Raw genomic sequence first — 18,873 nt, forward strand, 5'->3', positions numbered from 1 at the left:
GACAGCATATTAACTGCTCTATCCTACAGTGTTACTTAGACTTGTAATTACTTGGATGTGAAGGATTGCTTGGTAACAACATTCACAATCTGCAATTAGATACCACTTGCTGAAAGCATTATCACGAACTTGTCCTACCACTGCATAACATAAACAGAGTAAGCTGTTTAAAGATTTCGCCTATAAATTGCCCAGTTACAAGACAGAACAAACAGGCTGCTGCATCTCTTCTGAAGAATGCTATGTAATTGAGAGTGGTAATCCCAAGGGCAATGATAAGCTACAGAGAGCAGTGCTGGAACCAAAGTAAAGGAGAAGGGAACAGTAAAGCAGATTTGATAAATGCAGTATCACAGCAGTATGTAAAATACACTCCAGGGTGCCCAGGAAGCTGGCAGGGTTACTGTGAGTCTACTCTTGTCATTTTTGCTGTATCACGATGACTGAGGAGGTGCCCAAAGCCTGCAAGAAGGCAACCATCATGCACACGCTCGGAGGATGCAGGGAGCTACAGGTCAGTCAGCCTCACCTCAGATCTCACCGAGCTACCAAGAAAATCCTCCCCTTTATTTGTAGGCAAATAAACATGGCTGAGAGCCTCCAGCCAAGATCTGGCATGGCATAATCTGGAATAAGTTCGTTACCTCTACAAAGAGACAATTTACCCAATGGCTGACGGAAGAAACTTTGATGTTGCTCAGCATACCTTGAGCAAGACTGTCTCCCATAGTATTCTTATAATCAGAATGATGAGACAGAGATTAGGCAAGCAGACTATAAGGTACTGTTGGGGGAAAAAATAACACAAAGCTAAACAAAAAGAGCACAACAAAGAAAAACATTAACTTAGCAGCAACGTCCCTCAAGGATCAACACTGAGCCAATACTGTTCAATGTCTTCATTAAGTACCCGGACAATGTGACACGAAGCACTTGTCAGCACATTTGTGCATGATACCAGTCTGGGAGGGAGAGGAAGAATCACTGAATATCCCAAGTTGGAAGGGACTCACAAGGAATATTGAGTCCAACGCCAGGCTCCATGCAGGACCACCTGAAATTCAAACCCTATGTCTGAGAGCATTGTCCAGCTGCTCCTTGAACTCCAGCATCCAGCAGTCTGGGGCTGCAACCACTGCCCTGGGGAGCTTGAGCCAGAGTATAACCACCCTCTGCTGAAGAACCTTCTCCTAACACTCACCTGACCTTCCCCTGATGCAGCTCCATGCTGTTCCCCTGGGTCCTATCGCTGTCACCAGAGATCAGCGTCTGCTCCTGTGCTCCCCTCATGAAGCTGCGTGCTGAACAAAACAAGGGACCATTTTGCCTCTAGACATCGTTGCCACATGAAATCCAAAGGCAAATGGAAAGTCCTACACCTACAGTTCAACACTGCAATGTCGCAGTACAGGCTGGGTGCTCACAGGCAAGAAAGTGGCTTTGCAGGAAAGGCAAGAAGACAAGTTGAACATGAGTCAGCAGCGTGGCCTTGCAAAAATGAAAGCCAAGCGTATAAATGTTGCATTAGCAAGAGGAACCAGCTGGTTGATGGACAGACGATTATTTTTCTCTGAGCCCTGGAGAGACTGCATCTGGAGTACTGTGTCCAGCTTTGGACTCCTCACTACAAACAAGACATTAACAGACTGGAGAAAGTCAATCAGGTGACATGATACAGGTGCTGAGGCACATGGAGGATGTTTGAAGGACAAGGAGTAACAGCTAGAAGCTGTACTTTTCTACTATGCCAAAAAGAGGCTGAGTTGTAATCTAATAGCAGCCTAGGCCTACTTGAGAGAGACCTACAAAGACAGCCCTGCCAAACTTGTGGTTGCAGTGGGCAGATGGTAAGCCAAGAAAGAACAGTCACAAGTTGTGCCTCCAGAGATTCAAACATTATGGAAAAACTTAATCACTAGGAAAGCAGTGGATGACAAGTCTGAGAGGTAGGGGAATCTCTCTTGTTGGAAGTTTTTCAGACTCAGCTGGATAAAACAATAATTTTTCTATTATTCTTGCAAAGGCAGCAAAGGGCCTCATGAATAGGTGACAGTAACAAGTTACGTAGATCAGAGAAAAGGAAACTGAACTAGGTCAGGCCCCTAAAAAGCAACAGAAATGGAAGCAGATGCATTCCATTGATTGACTCCACAAGTTTTTAGTTTTTATTTTTAACAAACACCACCCTAATTGGTGAGCTTGGTGACTGAATTCAGTATCACATGCAAAAGAGGAACTAGAAAAGTACAGTGAGAGTGCTCCCGCTTGACTGCTAGAAACTGAGGCTCTGACAATTTCTGCAGCATTATCCCCAGAACAGAATCACCCAGACTTGACACAAGCTCCTTGATTTGCAGACAGGAACATGCTCACAGCTAAGAGCTGGCAGCAAAAGGAACAGACAGACTGCATGGCAGGAAACCTGCAATGACAAATGGGGGCTGGAATGAGGATGCCTACATCTCATCAAGGATCTCCTTGGACTAACTACAGCCAAACAGTAAATGTCAGATTTTCAATAGAAAAATTACAAGTGTGAGCCAAAGGCTTTGTAAGCTGATGTGAGATTGGTCACAAATCTTGACTCATTTTATGTCAGGAAATCAGCAGTAGTCAGTGGCAGATGAAACAAACGTTTCTGCATTTCATTTTACAGTATAATTCTGTTAGTTGTATGACAGAAAGGACACGCTAGCCCCTTTCAGGCTGAAGAAATAATTAAAAACTGTTAAGTGTTGTTTGTAAAAACAAAGCATTGCACATGTGTCAAACGAAGCAATGCAGTTAAATAAAATAACACATAAAACTCAGTGTCTATACCTAAGAGAGTTCAGAGCAATTGGCTGCTTCCATCTAAAACAAGTGAAGTAATTGGGAGGCCTTTTATTCAGACAGTGATTCTGCAATTTGAAGACCTTCAATTGTTTTGTTTTTCTGTTGTTCCCCCTCCCCCCCCCACTGGCTCCTCCTCAAGAGATAAAACAGCTGGACAAATTCCTCTGGTGACTGTGCAAAAATACCTGTGAAATGTGTAAGAATGGGATGCAAGCTTCAGCTTATTCACACTCAGAGCTGTAACAATAGAAAAAATGAAATGCAGGATGAAAACCATAATCAGTTTTCATTTCAAAACCTGGTACAGAGACACTTTACAGGGCACTGTGCACAGATCTGAGCAGAAAGAAGCCTGGTTTTAGATCCAGACCTAGAACATGATCACAAAATTTGGATTTTGATACAGCTAATAATCTTGCAATGACCACCAAGAAAGCGCATGCTGTCCTGTGAGAATGGGAAGATGGGAAAAGAACTTCTTGGTTTCAATTTTGTACTAGGCAAACGGTCCCTTGTAAGTGCCAAAAACTAATACAACTCATAAAGAAACTGCTCAGCAAAGCAGGGTAGAACTCAAAAATCAAAGAGTTAGTTTTGACAGGTCCAGACTTCATTGATTCAAAACATACATCTGTTTGCTGAATGCATTTGTGGAGCTGCAAACATCTACCAGTGATTAATGTAACGAACAGAGCAACCTCAACAAGAAAACCTCTTGCCTTCATTCACTATCAAGCTTGTTCCGAAAAGATTGCACCAATATGAACAGTTCAAGAGAGTTCTGGAGGTAAGGAGTCGAGAAGTCATAAAACACTGCCAGATACCACAATGATACATATTTACATTGATCTGATACGAAATTATTGAATGAAGACAGTGGTCAAAAACCCTGGAGAAATGGATTAGGAAAGCTCACCTTAACATTGTCAACTCATTAGATCTTACTGAGAGTTTTGGTTTAAAAGAGTTCATCACATACTTGAGACAACACAAAAAAAATCAAATGGAGCTCTTGTTAATTAACATAAACCATAAACCATAATAAAACTGCTACAGTACTCTTGGTGTTGATTTTCAAGAGAAAAGGGGTAAATGAAAGACTTCCAAGACTACAAGGCACAATGACAACTTCTAAGAAAACAGTCATAGCTGAAAGCATCAACTATTGGTCTACAGCACTCAACAGAGTACACAAGGGAAACCATCTTTTCATTGTAGTTCTGGCAATAACACACTAGTTTTTATTTTTGGTCTCTTTTCCCCTTCGGCAAGGATCTCAGTTTTTGTTTGTGCTGAAACTCCTTCACAAAGGCCTCGAATCATAGAATGATTTGGGTTGAAAGGGGCCTTATACACCATCCAGTTCCATCCTCCTGCCACAGGCAGGGACACCTCCCACTAGATCAGGTTGCCCAAAGCTGCCATTCAAAGTGACTGTGAAAACCTCCAGGGATGGGGCACCCACAGCTTCTCTGGGCAGCCTGTGCCAGTGCCTCACCACTCTTTAAGTGAAGAATTTCTTCCTAACATCTAACCTAAATCTCCCCTCTTTTTGTTTAAAACTATTATTCCTTGACCTAGCACTACGCTCCCCAATACAGTCCCTCCCCAGCTTTCTACTAGACCCCTTTTAGATATTGAAAGACTGTTATAAGGTCTTCCCAGAGCCTCCCAGGCTGAAGGCCCCCAAGTCTCAGTCTGCCTTCAAAGGAGAGATGCTGCAGCCCTCTGACTATCCTTGTGATCCTCTTGTGGACCTGCTCCAGCAGCTCCACATCTTTCTTGTACTGGGGGCCTCAGACCTGGACATAATATTCCAGATGGGGCCTCACCAGGGCAGAGCAGAGAGGGACAACCACCTCACTTTCCCAGCTGGTCACACTGCTTTTGATACAGCTCAGGATACCACCAGCTTTCTGGGCTGTAAGAGCACATTGCCAGCTCATGTTCATAACTTTGTCCACCAACATCTCCAGTCCTCCCCTGCAGGGCTGCTCTCAGTCCACAACTGAAATCCCATTACACTAACCTAGAGCTCAAGCAGACAAAGCCATGCCCTTACTAGGTACGCCAAACAGTCCCCCAGTTCAGCATTTAACACTGAATTAGAAACATGTTGCATTGGAATCACAGCAAGAACAGCCAAATCCTGAAAACTTCATACCTGTGATTAAGGACAAAAATGCCACAGTTTACAAAGGCTTGCTACACACCCCCAATTCATAGTTAATACACAACTCTGATCATAAAGTTAATATCTGAATATCTGAAAGAAATGACCAAGAAGTGATTGCTCAAAGAAACAAGTGCACTCAAGAAAGTACCAATGGTTTATTTTGCAAAGCATGGCAAGGATTATTCCCCGCAGTGGAAGATGGGATTTGGGAAGGCTTTTAAGACTTAGTCCCAAACAAAGGAAAACTGTTCAACTGCATATTGAAAATCTATTGGTCAAGTAAAGTCACTTTCAAAGACAGACTTCCCTCTAAATGCTGCATGAAAAGACCTGAGATAAATCTTGAGGGTATAAAACAAATCTCATGGAGGAGTAAGCAGAAGGTAATGGGCATAAGTATCAGAGGGGTATAATAAATACACTTTTTAAGATATGTTCTGAGATTAGACTGCAATCTGAGCAAAAAACTCAGTCAAGTAAAGACAGAATTCGTGAGAGAACACAAAAAGCTGCTGTTGAAATGCAATACCTTTACGGTAAAGAAGGTTTCTAGGGAGGAAACTATGTCAGGTCTCTTCTGAATGACAAATTTCACAGAAACAGCAGACTCAGGTCAATATCATGCTGCAAATTAACTTTCCTTGCTGTCTGCAGAAAACAAAATAAGCAAAAAGCTGAAAATCTACACTAGAAAATCAAAAGGACATAAATCACAGTTTGGAATGGACAGCATCAGAAAATTTGTCAAAGAGATGATGAAATTTGCAAAGTATCTGACTTATTTCAGTGTGAATTTTGTTGGACATTGCATCAGTATTTTGGGAGCCACTGCACACAGTTGAAATTTAACACTGTGGTAAGAGACTGGGTTACAATCTTGCTGAAGCTAGAGGTGGGAATGCTGTATTTCATGAACAAAGCTGCAAGAATCCATCCCATTTATATTTGAAAAGAAATATTAATGGAATTCAAACTTCAGCACACATCACTAACTAAAACAAGGCATGTTCAAAATTGACCAGGTAAGTAAATTACGTTGGTGAAGAGATGGCGTGGGCCTTCACAGGTAACTGAATTAGCAGAAGAGAAACAGCAGCACACACTGCAAAAGAACTGAACAGAAAATTAAGGGCATGTGCGCAAGAAGAAATCTAAAATGAGGAGAGGGAGAGAAGGAAAGGCCATATGCACCCAAACAGGTTTGTTTGTGGTCTAAAGGCCTGGGAAAAGAAGTTTGCTAAACAAAGATGATGCTTCTTCACTGCTTCCTTTCTACCATCTCTGGGGAAATGAGAACTTTGCACCTTTTCAAAAGAAAACAAGTATCAAAACCAGGACAAGACAATGAAATATTTGGCTCTGGAGCCACATGTTAGAATCATAGAATCACCAAGGCTGGAAAAGACCTCCAAGATCATTCAGTCTAGCCTTCCACCTATCACTAATATTTCCACTAAACCATGTCCCTCAGTACAACATCTAAATGTTTCTTGAACACATCTATGGACAGCAACTCAATCACCTCCCTGGCCAGCCTGTTCCAGCACCTGACCACACCCTTGGACAAGTATTTCCTAACATCCAACCTGAACCCCTGAATCTCCCCTAGCTCAACTTGAGGCCATTCCCTCTAGACCTATTGCCAGTTACATGGGAGAAGCAGCCAACTCCCACTTCACCACAACCTCCCTTCAGGTAGTTGTAGAGTTCCACGCTCTCATTTTTTATCCTAAATCAAACATCCTACATGAGCCACATTTCTGTTGGATTGCTGCTTAAGTCATATATGTAGTCTGGACAACAGTCAAGAACAAAAAAATAAGCACAAATTTAAATTAACGGTAATCTATTCACTCTTTTAAACCAAGTGTATGGGAACCGCTGAGCCATGGCCTGAACCACTGATTGAGCACTTGGACGAAAGACCCAGTCAGCCCTGGGAGCACAGGTGAAGGCAATTCACTGTGTGACCAGGAGGGATGGAGCCTGGCTCCACCCATCTTAGGCCTCCTTTAAGGGTTGACTGGCCCTGAGGAAGGATCTCTTTCTGGAGATCCCTCCTTGGTGGAAGCTTTTTCCTGCTAACCCAGAATCTTCTGATACAGGTGAGCGATCTACTTCTCTTCCTTTGTAGCACCTTGCTGTCATGCTGGTCCTTCCACCTCTTTTGTAACACCTTCTCCATCGTGTTGGTCCTTCTGATCGCTATACTGGGGCACCCCAAAATTAAGATTCTGAAGAAACTTCTATCTTCCAGAAGCATTAACAACAGGCAAAAGAAGTAAAAACGTATTTGACTCTTTATCTAATGTCAAAATAACTCCTTTTTTACCACCTACTAGCTTCAAGGAGGTCTACACTTTCTTTGTTCTTCTTAAGCAGTCAGAGCTCAAAGAGCATAATAACACTAGCAAGAAACAGACATCAAAGCAAAAAAAAAAACAAAACCCAGCCCTACACCATCCAATTAGCAGCAAGCTGTCCTTCATTTGGCTTTCCCTATCCTTCACTGTAGTGTTTAAGCATGCATCTTCCTATATGCAATAAAAAGGAACAGTCACTCCTTTTTCCTATGTTTCTTCCATATTTTTGCCTCATCTGTTCTAGCACCCGCTCGAATTCAGAACACTTTTTTCTATTTCTCATTGTATTCTTTCAAATTACATGTGTTCTCGCATCAATGGTTTATCTCACCTTCACCATCTAGCTATTGCTGTTTTTCTTGCTCTCCAGCAAGAACAAAGAACAAGTCAAAATACCATTTACCTACAGCGGACCAACTTACTATAGTCCGAGCACCATTCTGCAGTTACCGCTCTACTTGTGTTTGCTGCTTACCACCTCCTGCCTGTTTTCTGCAGCACTTTCTGATTAATTTGTTAACCTAAACAGGCTCTAAAGGCACTGCGAGGCATGACAATAAATAAGCCTTGTGCAGCTCTGAGCAAAGGACAACGAAAATAAAACGGAAGAATCAGTGAACATGTCATATAAACAAGGAAAAATATCAGACAGCATTATTTCTCTTCCTGAGTCACTACAATAATGTATTATAATCATCCGTATTAACTTATGGCTTAGAATCCAAGCTGTTCCTAGCCAGGAGCAATGGCGAGGTGCATCGTTCCAACAGGATGGAAGGGACAGCTGCTGAGCAGTCAGGCTGCAGAGAAGTGGTGCGGTAGCTGAAAAGCTTCTCCATGCATCTGTGCTCTGACAGCTCTAGTAACAAGAGGATATGACACACTTGAAGCAGCGCTAGCTTGTTCCGTAAAACAAGCATAACCACTCAAGTACCACTATTTTGTACAGGAACCCAGCTCCTTCCACCAAAACATCCCTGTCAAACCCTGAAAACACAGCTAAGTACAAACATACATACATATAAAGCATGTGTTCATCAAAGGTGCAAATAATAATCCAGCTAACACCTGACAGTAATTTTCTTTCCAATTAGTGCTCCAATTTATTCTGAAAGGTAAAATTTGGTTGGGTGGATTTTCACAAAACATTTCTATTAGTAAAGTTTGTTTGTTTGTTTCTAAGAAATTTGAGTAGAGGACACATTTAAATACAGGAAAGTGGAACACAGGTTGTAAACAGAGGCATGAGATGAGACAGAAAAGGGAAAGAACAGCATGGCTATTGGCAGTAGCAGAAAGTGAGTAGCCTGTAGGAAGTAATCCTGCCATGCTTATATTTGCAGTGTGCCTGGTTAGACATTGCTCCCGCACATCAGAATTACCTCATAAATGAAAACAAGGCACTTACACAATGCACGGCCTCATCGGGCAGTTGTGCAAATCTAGCTAGGTAAACAACTGGTTTTCTCATTCATTGCACTCATCTGTTGTGTAGTCGGGGTGGCTTTTCAGTGAAATCCCAGGTTTGCTTCAAGCTTAAGATTCAGTTAAATTCTGACCTTTCGTGTTACACATTTGTTCTCTATTATAAATATTCTTTTATTCAGAATGACTTACTTCCCCCTGTGTAACCTGTTTCTAAATCTTAGTGCACATCTAAATACCATCAAGCCGTGCGCTGGAAGCAAATTCAGTCAAACATTTTAGTGAAAATCCAGAGTCTTACGCAGTACTTTATCAAGAGCAGAAAAGACAGTTAAGCCATTATGAGCAGCATGCCTTATTTAAATAAGCAAATACCGTCCTTTATACCTTGCTTATCTGTTTCCTGTGTAAGTATATGCAAAACACCACTAAAACTTCCACCTCAAAATTTGCTCCTATCCTATTACTTGGGAAATATAACCATGACATTATTCATAACTGAGGACCTCCTCTTCTTCCAGATAAGGTGCCAGCATTATAATAAACCATAATAATGGAAAAAACATTGCTTAAAAAACCAAAGCTGTCTACAAAAAAAAAAAAAAGACTAGTGCAAGTAAGAAGCTTCAGAGTAAATCTTGTCAACTCCATTGATAAAGTTCTTTGGCTTGGCAGTCATAATGGAATTGATTTTTTTTTTTTTTATGACTAGCAATACAACATTTATTATAATTGTACTTGTAAATCATATGAAGCAGACGAACAGGTATAACTCATTAACTTTTTGAATTTAAGGAAGAATAAATATCAAATTAAGAATGTAAATTAAGCAGAAAGGTAATTCAAAATGAACGAAGTTGCTTCCTTAATTAGTGGGCATTTGAGCTATAGAACTTGAGGCTGGATGCTGAGAACACCAGAGCTGCACATGGGTGCAAGGTAAGAATGAGTTCATGGATATGAAATTCACAAAGGAAATTTAGGTCTTCAGTGTACCTGTGCCTGAAAGATCCTGGGTTGCAGGTTGTTGCTGGCTGAGTGGATGCCTACAGGTCGGGGCCAGGTAAAGAAGGATCACATATGCTCGCCTCTTTCACAAGCATCTACCTGGGGTACTGCCGAAAGTTCTTGAGTGATTGCTGATTTCACATGCTTTTACATAACCTTTGCAGTAATTCCATAATAGAAAACATTAATTGTTAATGCTAGGACTTATCCAGACCTGTAAATGTGTGGCTGCGTCCTTCATGAGCATCGTAAGCAAGCTCCACGGGATCATAAGGAACTGTAATAATTCTAATGGTTGAAGGCCTCTAGGACACCCACAATGTAAATTCATAACCAGATGCTGCAAGAGGACCGTGCAAATGGACTTTCGGGCCTTAATTGAGTGTTACAGAGTCCCAGAGGGCCTGCAGCATGCCACATCTCAGTGAATGAGGACCTGCAGCATCTGAGCAATTCAAGTCTTCTGAAGATATGGCTTTTGTTGGGAGAGAAAAAAAAAAACAACAAAAAAACTGCTTCATCACCTTTGCAAGCACAACAAACAGGTTACCGAGAGGAACGCTTCCAACTATCATGCCTCCACACCACTTTCTTGTTACCTCCATTTTCTCTCTCCACCCATTTCCATGCCACCACCTCTATCGCTCCCTGACCCCGCTGCTCCCCACTTGCCTGGCACCAGCACATCCCTGCTGCAGCATCAGCCTTCGAGGTGACATCTGGGGCCTCTGGTGATGCTCTGGGGCCTGCCAGATGTGACTGAGGGCTCCTGGAGCAGGGCATGGGGCTCCGCTCCTCCAAACCACCTGAGCTATTCTAATAAAAAACAATCCTTCCCCTTTAAGCACCTCATCTTGCTTTTCACTTTTAGGTATGTATAACTGTACTGTTCTCATTTACAGGCCATTTTATCCCTACCTGCTTAATAACCTGCTGCTTAAATAACGAGCATCACTCAGAGCTGCAAGAGACATCCACAGAAACACACACTGAGACACTAAGCCCTGCAAGCAGCGTTACCGCAGCTATTTTCTGGAAAGAAAAAAGAAACAAAGCTTAGGATTTGCTTCTCGAAGTTTCATCGTGAGCCAAAGAAAAAAAAAAAAACCATAAAGGGAGCACAGCGATGTGTTATCAGTAACCAACGCTATTCGGTGGAACACGTTTCCAGGACAGGACTTGGCCCTAGCGTTACGTAAGGGCGGGTGGTCGCCCCCGGCCCCGCCTGGCACCACGGCAGCAGGAGGGACGAGGGCTCCCACCCCTCCGTTACCGAGACCGCCACGCAGCCCTCCGGGCAGGGGCTGGCAGCTCGGCGGCCACCCCCGCCCCATATGAGAGCGGACAGGGAAGGGAGGGGAGAGAGGCACGTACCTTCCCCTTTCGCCGGCTCCGCGACACCCAGCATAGCGGCAACAAGCTGACGGCCCTACGTCTGCCTTAGCCGGGCGGAAACAGGAGCCGGGCCGCCGCGGGAGCAGCGAGCGGAGGGCGGCGAAGCCGCTCCTTCCGCCTTGGGCCGCGCGGGGTGGGCTGAGGGCGGCTCGGCTCCGCTCCGCTCCGCCCGGCCGTGAGGCTGCCCGCCTCCTCGCAACGCTCCGCCCCACCGCGCCCGGACCTCAGCCGCGCGGTGCGACTGTTCAGAAAATGCGAGATAAACCCATGTGCTTAAAGACGGAGGAGGAAAGCGGTAGCCAAAGCCAGAGAGCGTTCTTCAGTGTGTTACTTCTTCTATCTAAACCGGGTGTGTGGACAACAGCGCGAGCCTGGCTGCCTGGAACTCAAAAACACATTGAAGCGGACTGAAAATAAAAGATTTTGAGGATCAACTTGCAAAAAAGCCTGAAAAGTAGTAATAAATCTCATCTTAAAGTGCAAGAGTGCTGCCTCGCTCCGTCCCATAAGGGTTGAATGAGGCTCAGGGCAGATAAGGCCCTATCACAGGAATTGAACCCCAGAGAATCACAGAACTGTAGGGATTGGAAGGGATCTCTGGGGATCCCCTAGTCCAGCCCCCTGCTGAAGCAGGCTCCCTACAGCAGGTTGTCCAGATGTATCCTGAATGTCTCCAGAGGAGATTCCGCAACATCTCTGGGCAGCCTGTTCCAGTACTTCATCCCTTTGACAGAAGTTCTTCTGAATGTCTGTATGGAACTTCCTATGTTCCAGTCTGTGCCCATTACTCCTTGTTCTGTTGCTGCACACTACCAAAAAGAGCCAGATCCCAACAATTTGACTCCCACGCTTTAGATTACAAGCACTCCTGTCATTCTTCTCCACACTGAATGGTTGCAGGTATCACAGCCCTTCCTCACATGGGAGGTAATCCAGGCCCTCAGTCATTTTTGTGGCTGTCCACTGGACATGTTTATCTAAGAGGACCTTAGGGAGGTGCTCATGCTAAAATGCTTTTTTATTTTTTTCCTTGAGATCTGTGTTGGAAGAACTGTTTCAAATGGAAGCTGTGGTAGTGAGAAGGTAAAAAAAAAAATTCACTGGATAATATCTAAATGGTTTCAAGAGGAATCTGGACAATTGCAAATCAGTGAGGCTAGTGCATATGTTGAACAAACTGATAAAAAGAAGAACACAAACAAGAATGAGTGGAACAGGGATAAATGTGTTACCACAGAGACATGTCAGCAGTATCTTTTACAGCATACATGAGTTGCTCCAAAAGTAATGTCTCATTTATTTCCAAGGAAACTACAACAGATACAATAAGCTCAATAACAGTTTTTGATAGAGCAAATTCTGAGCTACAAAACATTTTTCAACACAGTCACCACCTGTGCATTTTCTCCAGCAATCAATGCCGTGCTAAAAAAAAATCAACTCGAGCAAAGGTGACCCACTATTGCTGTTGTCACTGCTGAAATGCACCACCCACCGCCTCAGTGCGCTCACAGCCACTGTTTGGTCTCCAGAAACGTTCAGCAGGTGTTGATGAATGTCAGTGGGTGCCATTGTTTCCTCATGGAAGCATTCAGTGACACACCATTACTTCATACACACTTCCATGTCAGGTGCCATTCTGTCAGACCACACCTCTGCTGCCATCTGTCACACGGCAACAACATGTAATGGGATATTGGTGGGAAGGTTTAACCTCTGCTGCCATACCACCAGCATCCATCTCTGACTGGCATTACTTTCAGAGCAGCCCTTGAACATCTAATTTCGTGAATCCCTGGTAATCTTTGGAGGATGACCACATCTGATCACAAGAAATGAACTTGGAAAACCCAAAAGATTTTTTGAGAAGAGCCTTCATCAAAGGCTCTTAGAAGGCCAAGCTGTCATTGGATAGAAGTTACAATCTTCAGAGGGATAAATATCAGCCAAAAAGGTAGGATTAAATCACCGTTTTTTTTTTTTTTTAAATGGGATGGCATAGCAGGTAAGATTGTACAGGAATTTGTGTTAAAATAAGTCATGTTCAGCATATTAATAAATACTCCAGAAACGGAGGTGAAGAGCAGAGTAGTAAAATTTATTGTATGTACTGAATTACTGTAGTTAGTAAACATTATTTAACACTGCAGAAGGTCATTTGAATTCTTACTGATAGAGCAGTAAAATGATAGGTTACATGCTGATGCATGAGTCCAAGTGCTTAGTCAGAGTAGGCTCTGAATGAGTGGCTGCGGTTCCTGAGTGACTCACGTGTCACAACAGGTACGCAGTGAAATCTCAGTGCCTTCTGCTCAGTTGTGGTCAAAACTGAGTAAGATTTATTAACCATCAGGAAATGGGCACTATAATTCTCTGTAAGTGACTGCGATACACTCATTTCTTGCATGTGGTCTACAGTTCTGGTAGGTCCCACCCTCAGAAGGGGTATAAAACACTACAAAACCTATAGATGTGACAAAGTTTTTCAGATATGTGAAATTTTTCTGTATATGGAGCACTAAAAGAAACAGACATCTGAAGATAAGCCGATGGGTCAAGGAGGTAGGGGAAATGATGCCTGAAGCTGATACGTGTCAGACTGAATTCACAGTGATTCCTTATTGTCTTTCTGTCGCAGAATTTATGGAAAGCAAGCTAAGCTAATAAGCAGCAGTGTCCAAACAAAAATATTTTAATGTATTCTTAGCTTAATTGGAAACATCACAGTTTCCAAAAGTTTTCAGGGGCTTCCAAAAAGATGAGGCTGATTTGTTGAAGGGAAATCCACCAAGGGCTGCTGAACTTCAAGCTGAGGAGTCCGGAGTCTTTGGTCTTCTGGAGGTTAGGGAGTCCCAATACTCTTTCCTTAGCATCAGTTGGTAGATGCTGTCAAAGACAGAGGGGACTTAGCCTGATCTAACAAAGTTTTCATATTCCTATTTACAACCAGCATTACTTTGTCTGAAATCCACATCAACCCCTGCAGGTCATTTCTCATTTTAGAAGTCAGATTGTATAATGCGAGTTTAAACTATCAAAGACCCATTCAGGTGCTTGAGATGCTACTGATCAGAGTACCGTATTTTGTTGAACTGCTTATAGAACTTGATTGTCAGCAGCAAGTAAGTTTATGGGTGTGTGTTAAAATTATTACATTCTATACGAGTTGGAGTTGATAACTTCCTGCAGCCAAGTTCCAGGTAAGTACTTTGCTTCATGTGGTAGAAGAGCAAGGTGACATTTGCCCTGGTCTATTTCGTATGGACTTTAAGAAAAGCCAGAATTTCTCACTTTTGTCCTTGATTTTACACGTGAATTGCTCTTCTTGAAAAAGTAATTTCAGTGTTTTGATATTCAAGTTCCTCACTTAAAAACATTAATAAAAAATAGCCTAAACCACAATGATAAGGTGGTAAATCCCAATGTTGCTGGCTTTTCCTCCCTTCAAGAGCATCAGCATTAGGCTTTTGCTCCACTGTTTGTGATCTGATTGCTGGCTGTGATGAGGATAGATGGCAGAAAGCAGTAGGATGGCATTCAAGTGGTCACTGGCAGCATGATCATGCTAAGTGGTAAATTGTGGTGGTTGTCTTCACAGGAGAAGTATAAGCCATAGTCTTCTGTGAAATTTGGTATGTGAATTTTACAGTGCATGTGCTCAATGACTTTTAATTTACTAAGTGAGACCATAAGGTTGCTGATTAGCATAAATTTTCATAGTGGTTTCCCTGGGGGAATGGAATGCGTGAACAACTCCTTCACTTTGCTTGAATTGCAAGGGAGTGCCTTAAAGCATTCTCACCTGTATTTTGGTCAAGTAGAATTCTGTGGTAGGCTTGCATTGCTTAAGACATTGTTCATATACATGATTATCCTTAGTGTTAATAATAATTATAGTAGTTCAGTATAAGATATCTATGCTTTGATGTGTTTTCTGATATATTTGTAATGTGTTCTTTGTAAATTAACAATATGTATAATACATGAACTTTGTGGATTACAGACCTGTAGTTGATTTGGGTGTTCTAATAGGTAGTAAACAAATAACAGAAGTAGAGGTTAATCAAAACAGTGTCTTTGCTAAAGAATCAATAATCTAATGTTGGAATGTAAGAAGGAAACAAAGCAGTTTGGAGTGGCTGTTTTGAGGGCAACACATTTTGTTAGCCCATCATCTCAGCTCATCACTGACCTAACCATTATGTAGTCCATCTGTGACATTAGAAAATAATTGCTTTCATGGCTGTAATTCATCTTCAAATTTTCTTCACATAATGAGAAAAATCTTCTTAACTCCTTAAGAGCATCTCCAATTGATGAACTTACTTCTTAAGCCAAATTTCTGTCCATGGTGTGGGAATCGAAGGTTTGCTGTCTGCGGTGTTCAAACATCATTTGATGTGGAGAAAGCATTTTTAGGAGATCACAAATCGTTCTCTATTTCTGCAGGTATAATTTATAACTGTAGTAGGAAAGTGGTACGGTATGCGTGAATACTTGTATACATGTCAGTAAGGCCCCTGATGATTTATTCAGTAGATTAACAGTAAATATGAAAAAAAAAGTCTTTTTCAATATTCATCAAAGAATATAAATGCGTTTACTCTCCAGGTGTTCAATTCTCTGGTGTTTTGAATGCAATGAAAAGGCATTTCTGGTCCCTGTGACTCCTCTTTAATGCACACACAGAAGGGAATTTAATAAATTAAGGTGATAAGAGAGAAAGGTAATTTCATAAGAGTGACTTACAGTCAAGACACAAGAACTTGTAGTTAAAACTTTAGTTTTCATGCTGTTAAAGCACAGTATTTCTGGACAGTTAACCAGCAGCTGAGTTATAACAAGTTAAGTAGAATCTGTCACAGGGCACTGATACAATTCTGTTTGACGTAATCCATATGTCCGCAGCATTGCAAATATTTAAATTATCAATTAACTTTTTAAATTAAATTATCAATGGGGGGAAAATGGCTTATTTACAATTTCAGGTCCAACTTTCTTTCCAATTTTTATTTATATGCAATCCTGTTTTCTTTCCTTTTTATTTTTTTAATTATCTTTCCTATTCTGTGAAAACACACTGCACTAGCAAAATGTAGAAATTTGACTGCATGCGGAAGGCAAACAGCAGATAGCAACATTGGATCCTCCACAGATTTTCAGTGGAATTATTGACTCTTGCAGAATTAAATACCTTACATTTCTGTATAAACCAGATTTTAAAACTAAGATTTTTAAAGTGTTCATGGATCATATAAATATTTAAGTTGTTCGTGGATATATATTTCACACTCAGCAGTTGTTTATGTACTCTTTTTGTCTAAAGAGAATTTCTAAGAGGTATATAACGTTTGCTGTGGTTTTCAAGTTTCTTACTTTTTATTACAGAGCAATTGAAAATGGATGTATTTTAAAATAATGAGTTAGAAATGGTGTCCTGGAGACAGCAAAATGCTTCAAAAAGTGGTTGTCTCTTGAGTTTCTGAAATAACTGAGAAAAGAGATTGAAAATAAACAAAGTTCTTCAAAAGAGTAAGCTTTATAGGTGATGAATGTAAGAAAAGGGAACAGAAGGTAGAAAAAGGTTACTGTTTCACATTTCTATGGAGAAAAAGAAATGGCTCATTGTGTCCTTATGTGTGGGCACGTGAGGACCCTGTGGTATGCCTTGAAGTGTGTATGTTCACATCATAAATGGCAGCAATAATCCTTTAGTATGTATTCCTCTATTATGAGGCTAAAAAAAACTAACAGCAAGCATTTTGAAGTAGAAGTTAATTGGAGGTTGTATATTTTTTATATAGTGTATACAGTATTGCTCTCATGTGATTCTTATTTTTAGTGTGTAAAGTCAGCATACAGCATGCATAAAACTTTGAGTGTGGAACTGGTCTTCTATGAAACAATGGGCCTGAAGCCTCCCAGTGCGTGTCGAACTGCTTTTGCAAACAGCCCCTTTGAAAACAGCGAGCTTAGAGCGACTCACATGCATGAATATTTTGCTAGATCAGGTTTGAATAAAATAAGTGCATTTCAGGGCCAGTTTAACTCATGGATATGAAGAGCAGTGATTTCGAGTGATGAAAGCTTGGGGTAGTGCTTTATAAGGTCAGATCTTCCAGAGTGTTTTGGATGACTTCCCTGGTTGAGTTCTTACTGAGAAATGAAACGGGACCAGTGAGTACACCTGAGCACTGGATCATTGCTTGTCGAGACCGTTTAACACTTAACCTGTGCCCTGGCATTGTTTCAGGTTGTGAACACTGGAACCAGTCCAAGGCACAGTTCAGGGTACACCGTCCACCTAAAGTCATTCCCAATGCACAATATGAACAAGACTTGGCCAAACTTGTCGTTCTTCACCTCACACAGTCTTCCAAGGCTGACCTAGCAGGCTCAACTTCCAAAGCTGACCTCAGCCATCTCAGGCCCTTCTGGTTCATAAAACCTGTGTCATGAAATAGAGAAATCACAGTGCAGGGCTGCAACACAGTCTTTATATTTTTCAGGCACTTATAAATGAAAAAAAAACAACCACACAATATGGCAGTGACGCCTTAGAGGTGCTACCAATGTCCAACAAGACTAAGGCCAAGTACTAGGAAGCACAGAACTGACTGGACTATCACTTGACTCCTTGTCTCATTAGTGGTCCCTGATGGTATTTCTTTCAGTTGTGGGGACATAGCCCCAAGCACGAACATTTTGTACAATTAGATACCAGGAAGGCCTCTATAAATGTTAGTGTTGAAACAAACAAGCTGGGAGTATTTTTGCCGGCAACAAACCCTAGGTACGATGACATTCAAACAGGTTTTAGAAGTTGGTTGGTAGTATCTCAAAGCACCACATAAATCTGCTGGAGATAGGTTCTTCTGGCCAGGGTCCTGGAGGCCATCTGCTGGGTAGTTGTTTAGGAATGTAAACAACGCAATAATTTCTATGACCTATATACTTAAGGATGTTTTCCTAGTTCAGTGTAATATACTTAATCCAAAGACAGCACTGTTAAAGGCCAATCAAAATATAAAATACCCTTTACATGTCTCCAGTTATATGATAGCAAATCCTGTCCGGAAACAGAATGTAGTATCTTTGTTAAACTTGTCCCACAGATGAGTGGAAATTAGAATTCAAAGATTAGACAGAAAAAAAGTGCAAATACGTGGAGAGAAACATACAGAATTAGCTGGAACTGGATAAGTACATGAAGAAACAAGTTACTGGTAAAACTTCCTGAAGAGGCATTGGTTCTTGAAAGTACTCTTGAGTGTAAAATGTATTTCTAGTTAGCTGTTAATGCAGCTGTGTGTACTGGAACAACTCACACAGCAACTGCCTCGTATTTAATAGCTGCAAACTGTAATATGAAATAAAACATTGAATTTCATGAAAGCAGATTCCAGTTATAAATACTTTTGAGAGCTAGACAAATAATTTTTTTCTTTTGCCTTCCCTTCTTGCTATCTAAAACTGACCTTGAAAACAGTAGGTCAGAAATCACATCAGATTTTGGCCAAGAATTTTCATCAGAGATTTTCCGATCTTAATAAGGGTGCAGATTTCAGCTCAGGTATAGAATTTATTCTGCACAAAAAAATCACTTCTAGCCCTAAGCATTGCCCAACGCCCATGAATCGCTTTTACGTTTCGTCTTTGCAGAACTGTCAG

General features: G+C 41.6%; 1 protein-coding gene and 1 long non-coding RNA gene across 4 annotated transcripts in view; one reads left to right on the forward strand and one right to left on the reverse strand.

Moving 5' to 3' along the window:
- Nucleotides 1-11,648, reverse strand: part of LDAH (lipid droplet associated hydrolase) — a 121,975-nt gene extending 110,327 nt beyond the window's left edge. Inside the window, exon 1 of one of the 3 annotated variants that reach the window (XM_021390745.1) lies at nt 10,726-10,832. Coding sequence is in view for 1 of the 3 variants with exons in the window: in XM_021390744.1 (XP_021246419.1) it covers nt 11,182-11,215 (34 nt within the window). In the remaining 2 variants the exon portion in view is untranslated. Of the gene's footprint in view, nt 1-5,540; nt 5,564-10,725; nt 10,833-11,181 lie in introns of those variants that run through there. The other 2 variants (XM_021390747.1, XM_021390744.1) reach the window with 2 other exon arrangements.
- Nucleotides 12,911-18,873, forward strand: part of LOC110397065 — a 57,383-nt gene continuing 51,420 nt past the window's right edge. The window contains exon 1 of the long non-coding RNA XR_002437513.1: nt 12,911-13,156. This is a non-coding gene — a long non-coding RNA (uncharacterized LOC110397065). The remainder of the gene's footprint in view (nt 13,157-18,873) is intronic.

This window comes from Numida meleagris, chromosome 3 (genome assembly GCF_002078875.1).
Source record: "Numida meleagris isolate 19003 breed g44 Domestic line chromosome 3, NumMel1.0, whole genome shotgun sequence".
Classification (NCBI taxonomy): Eukaryota; Metazoa; Chordata; class Aves; order Galliformes; family Numididae; genus Numida; species Numida meleagris.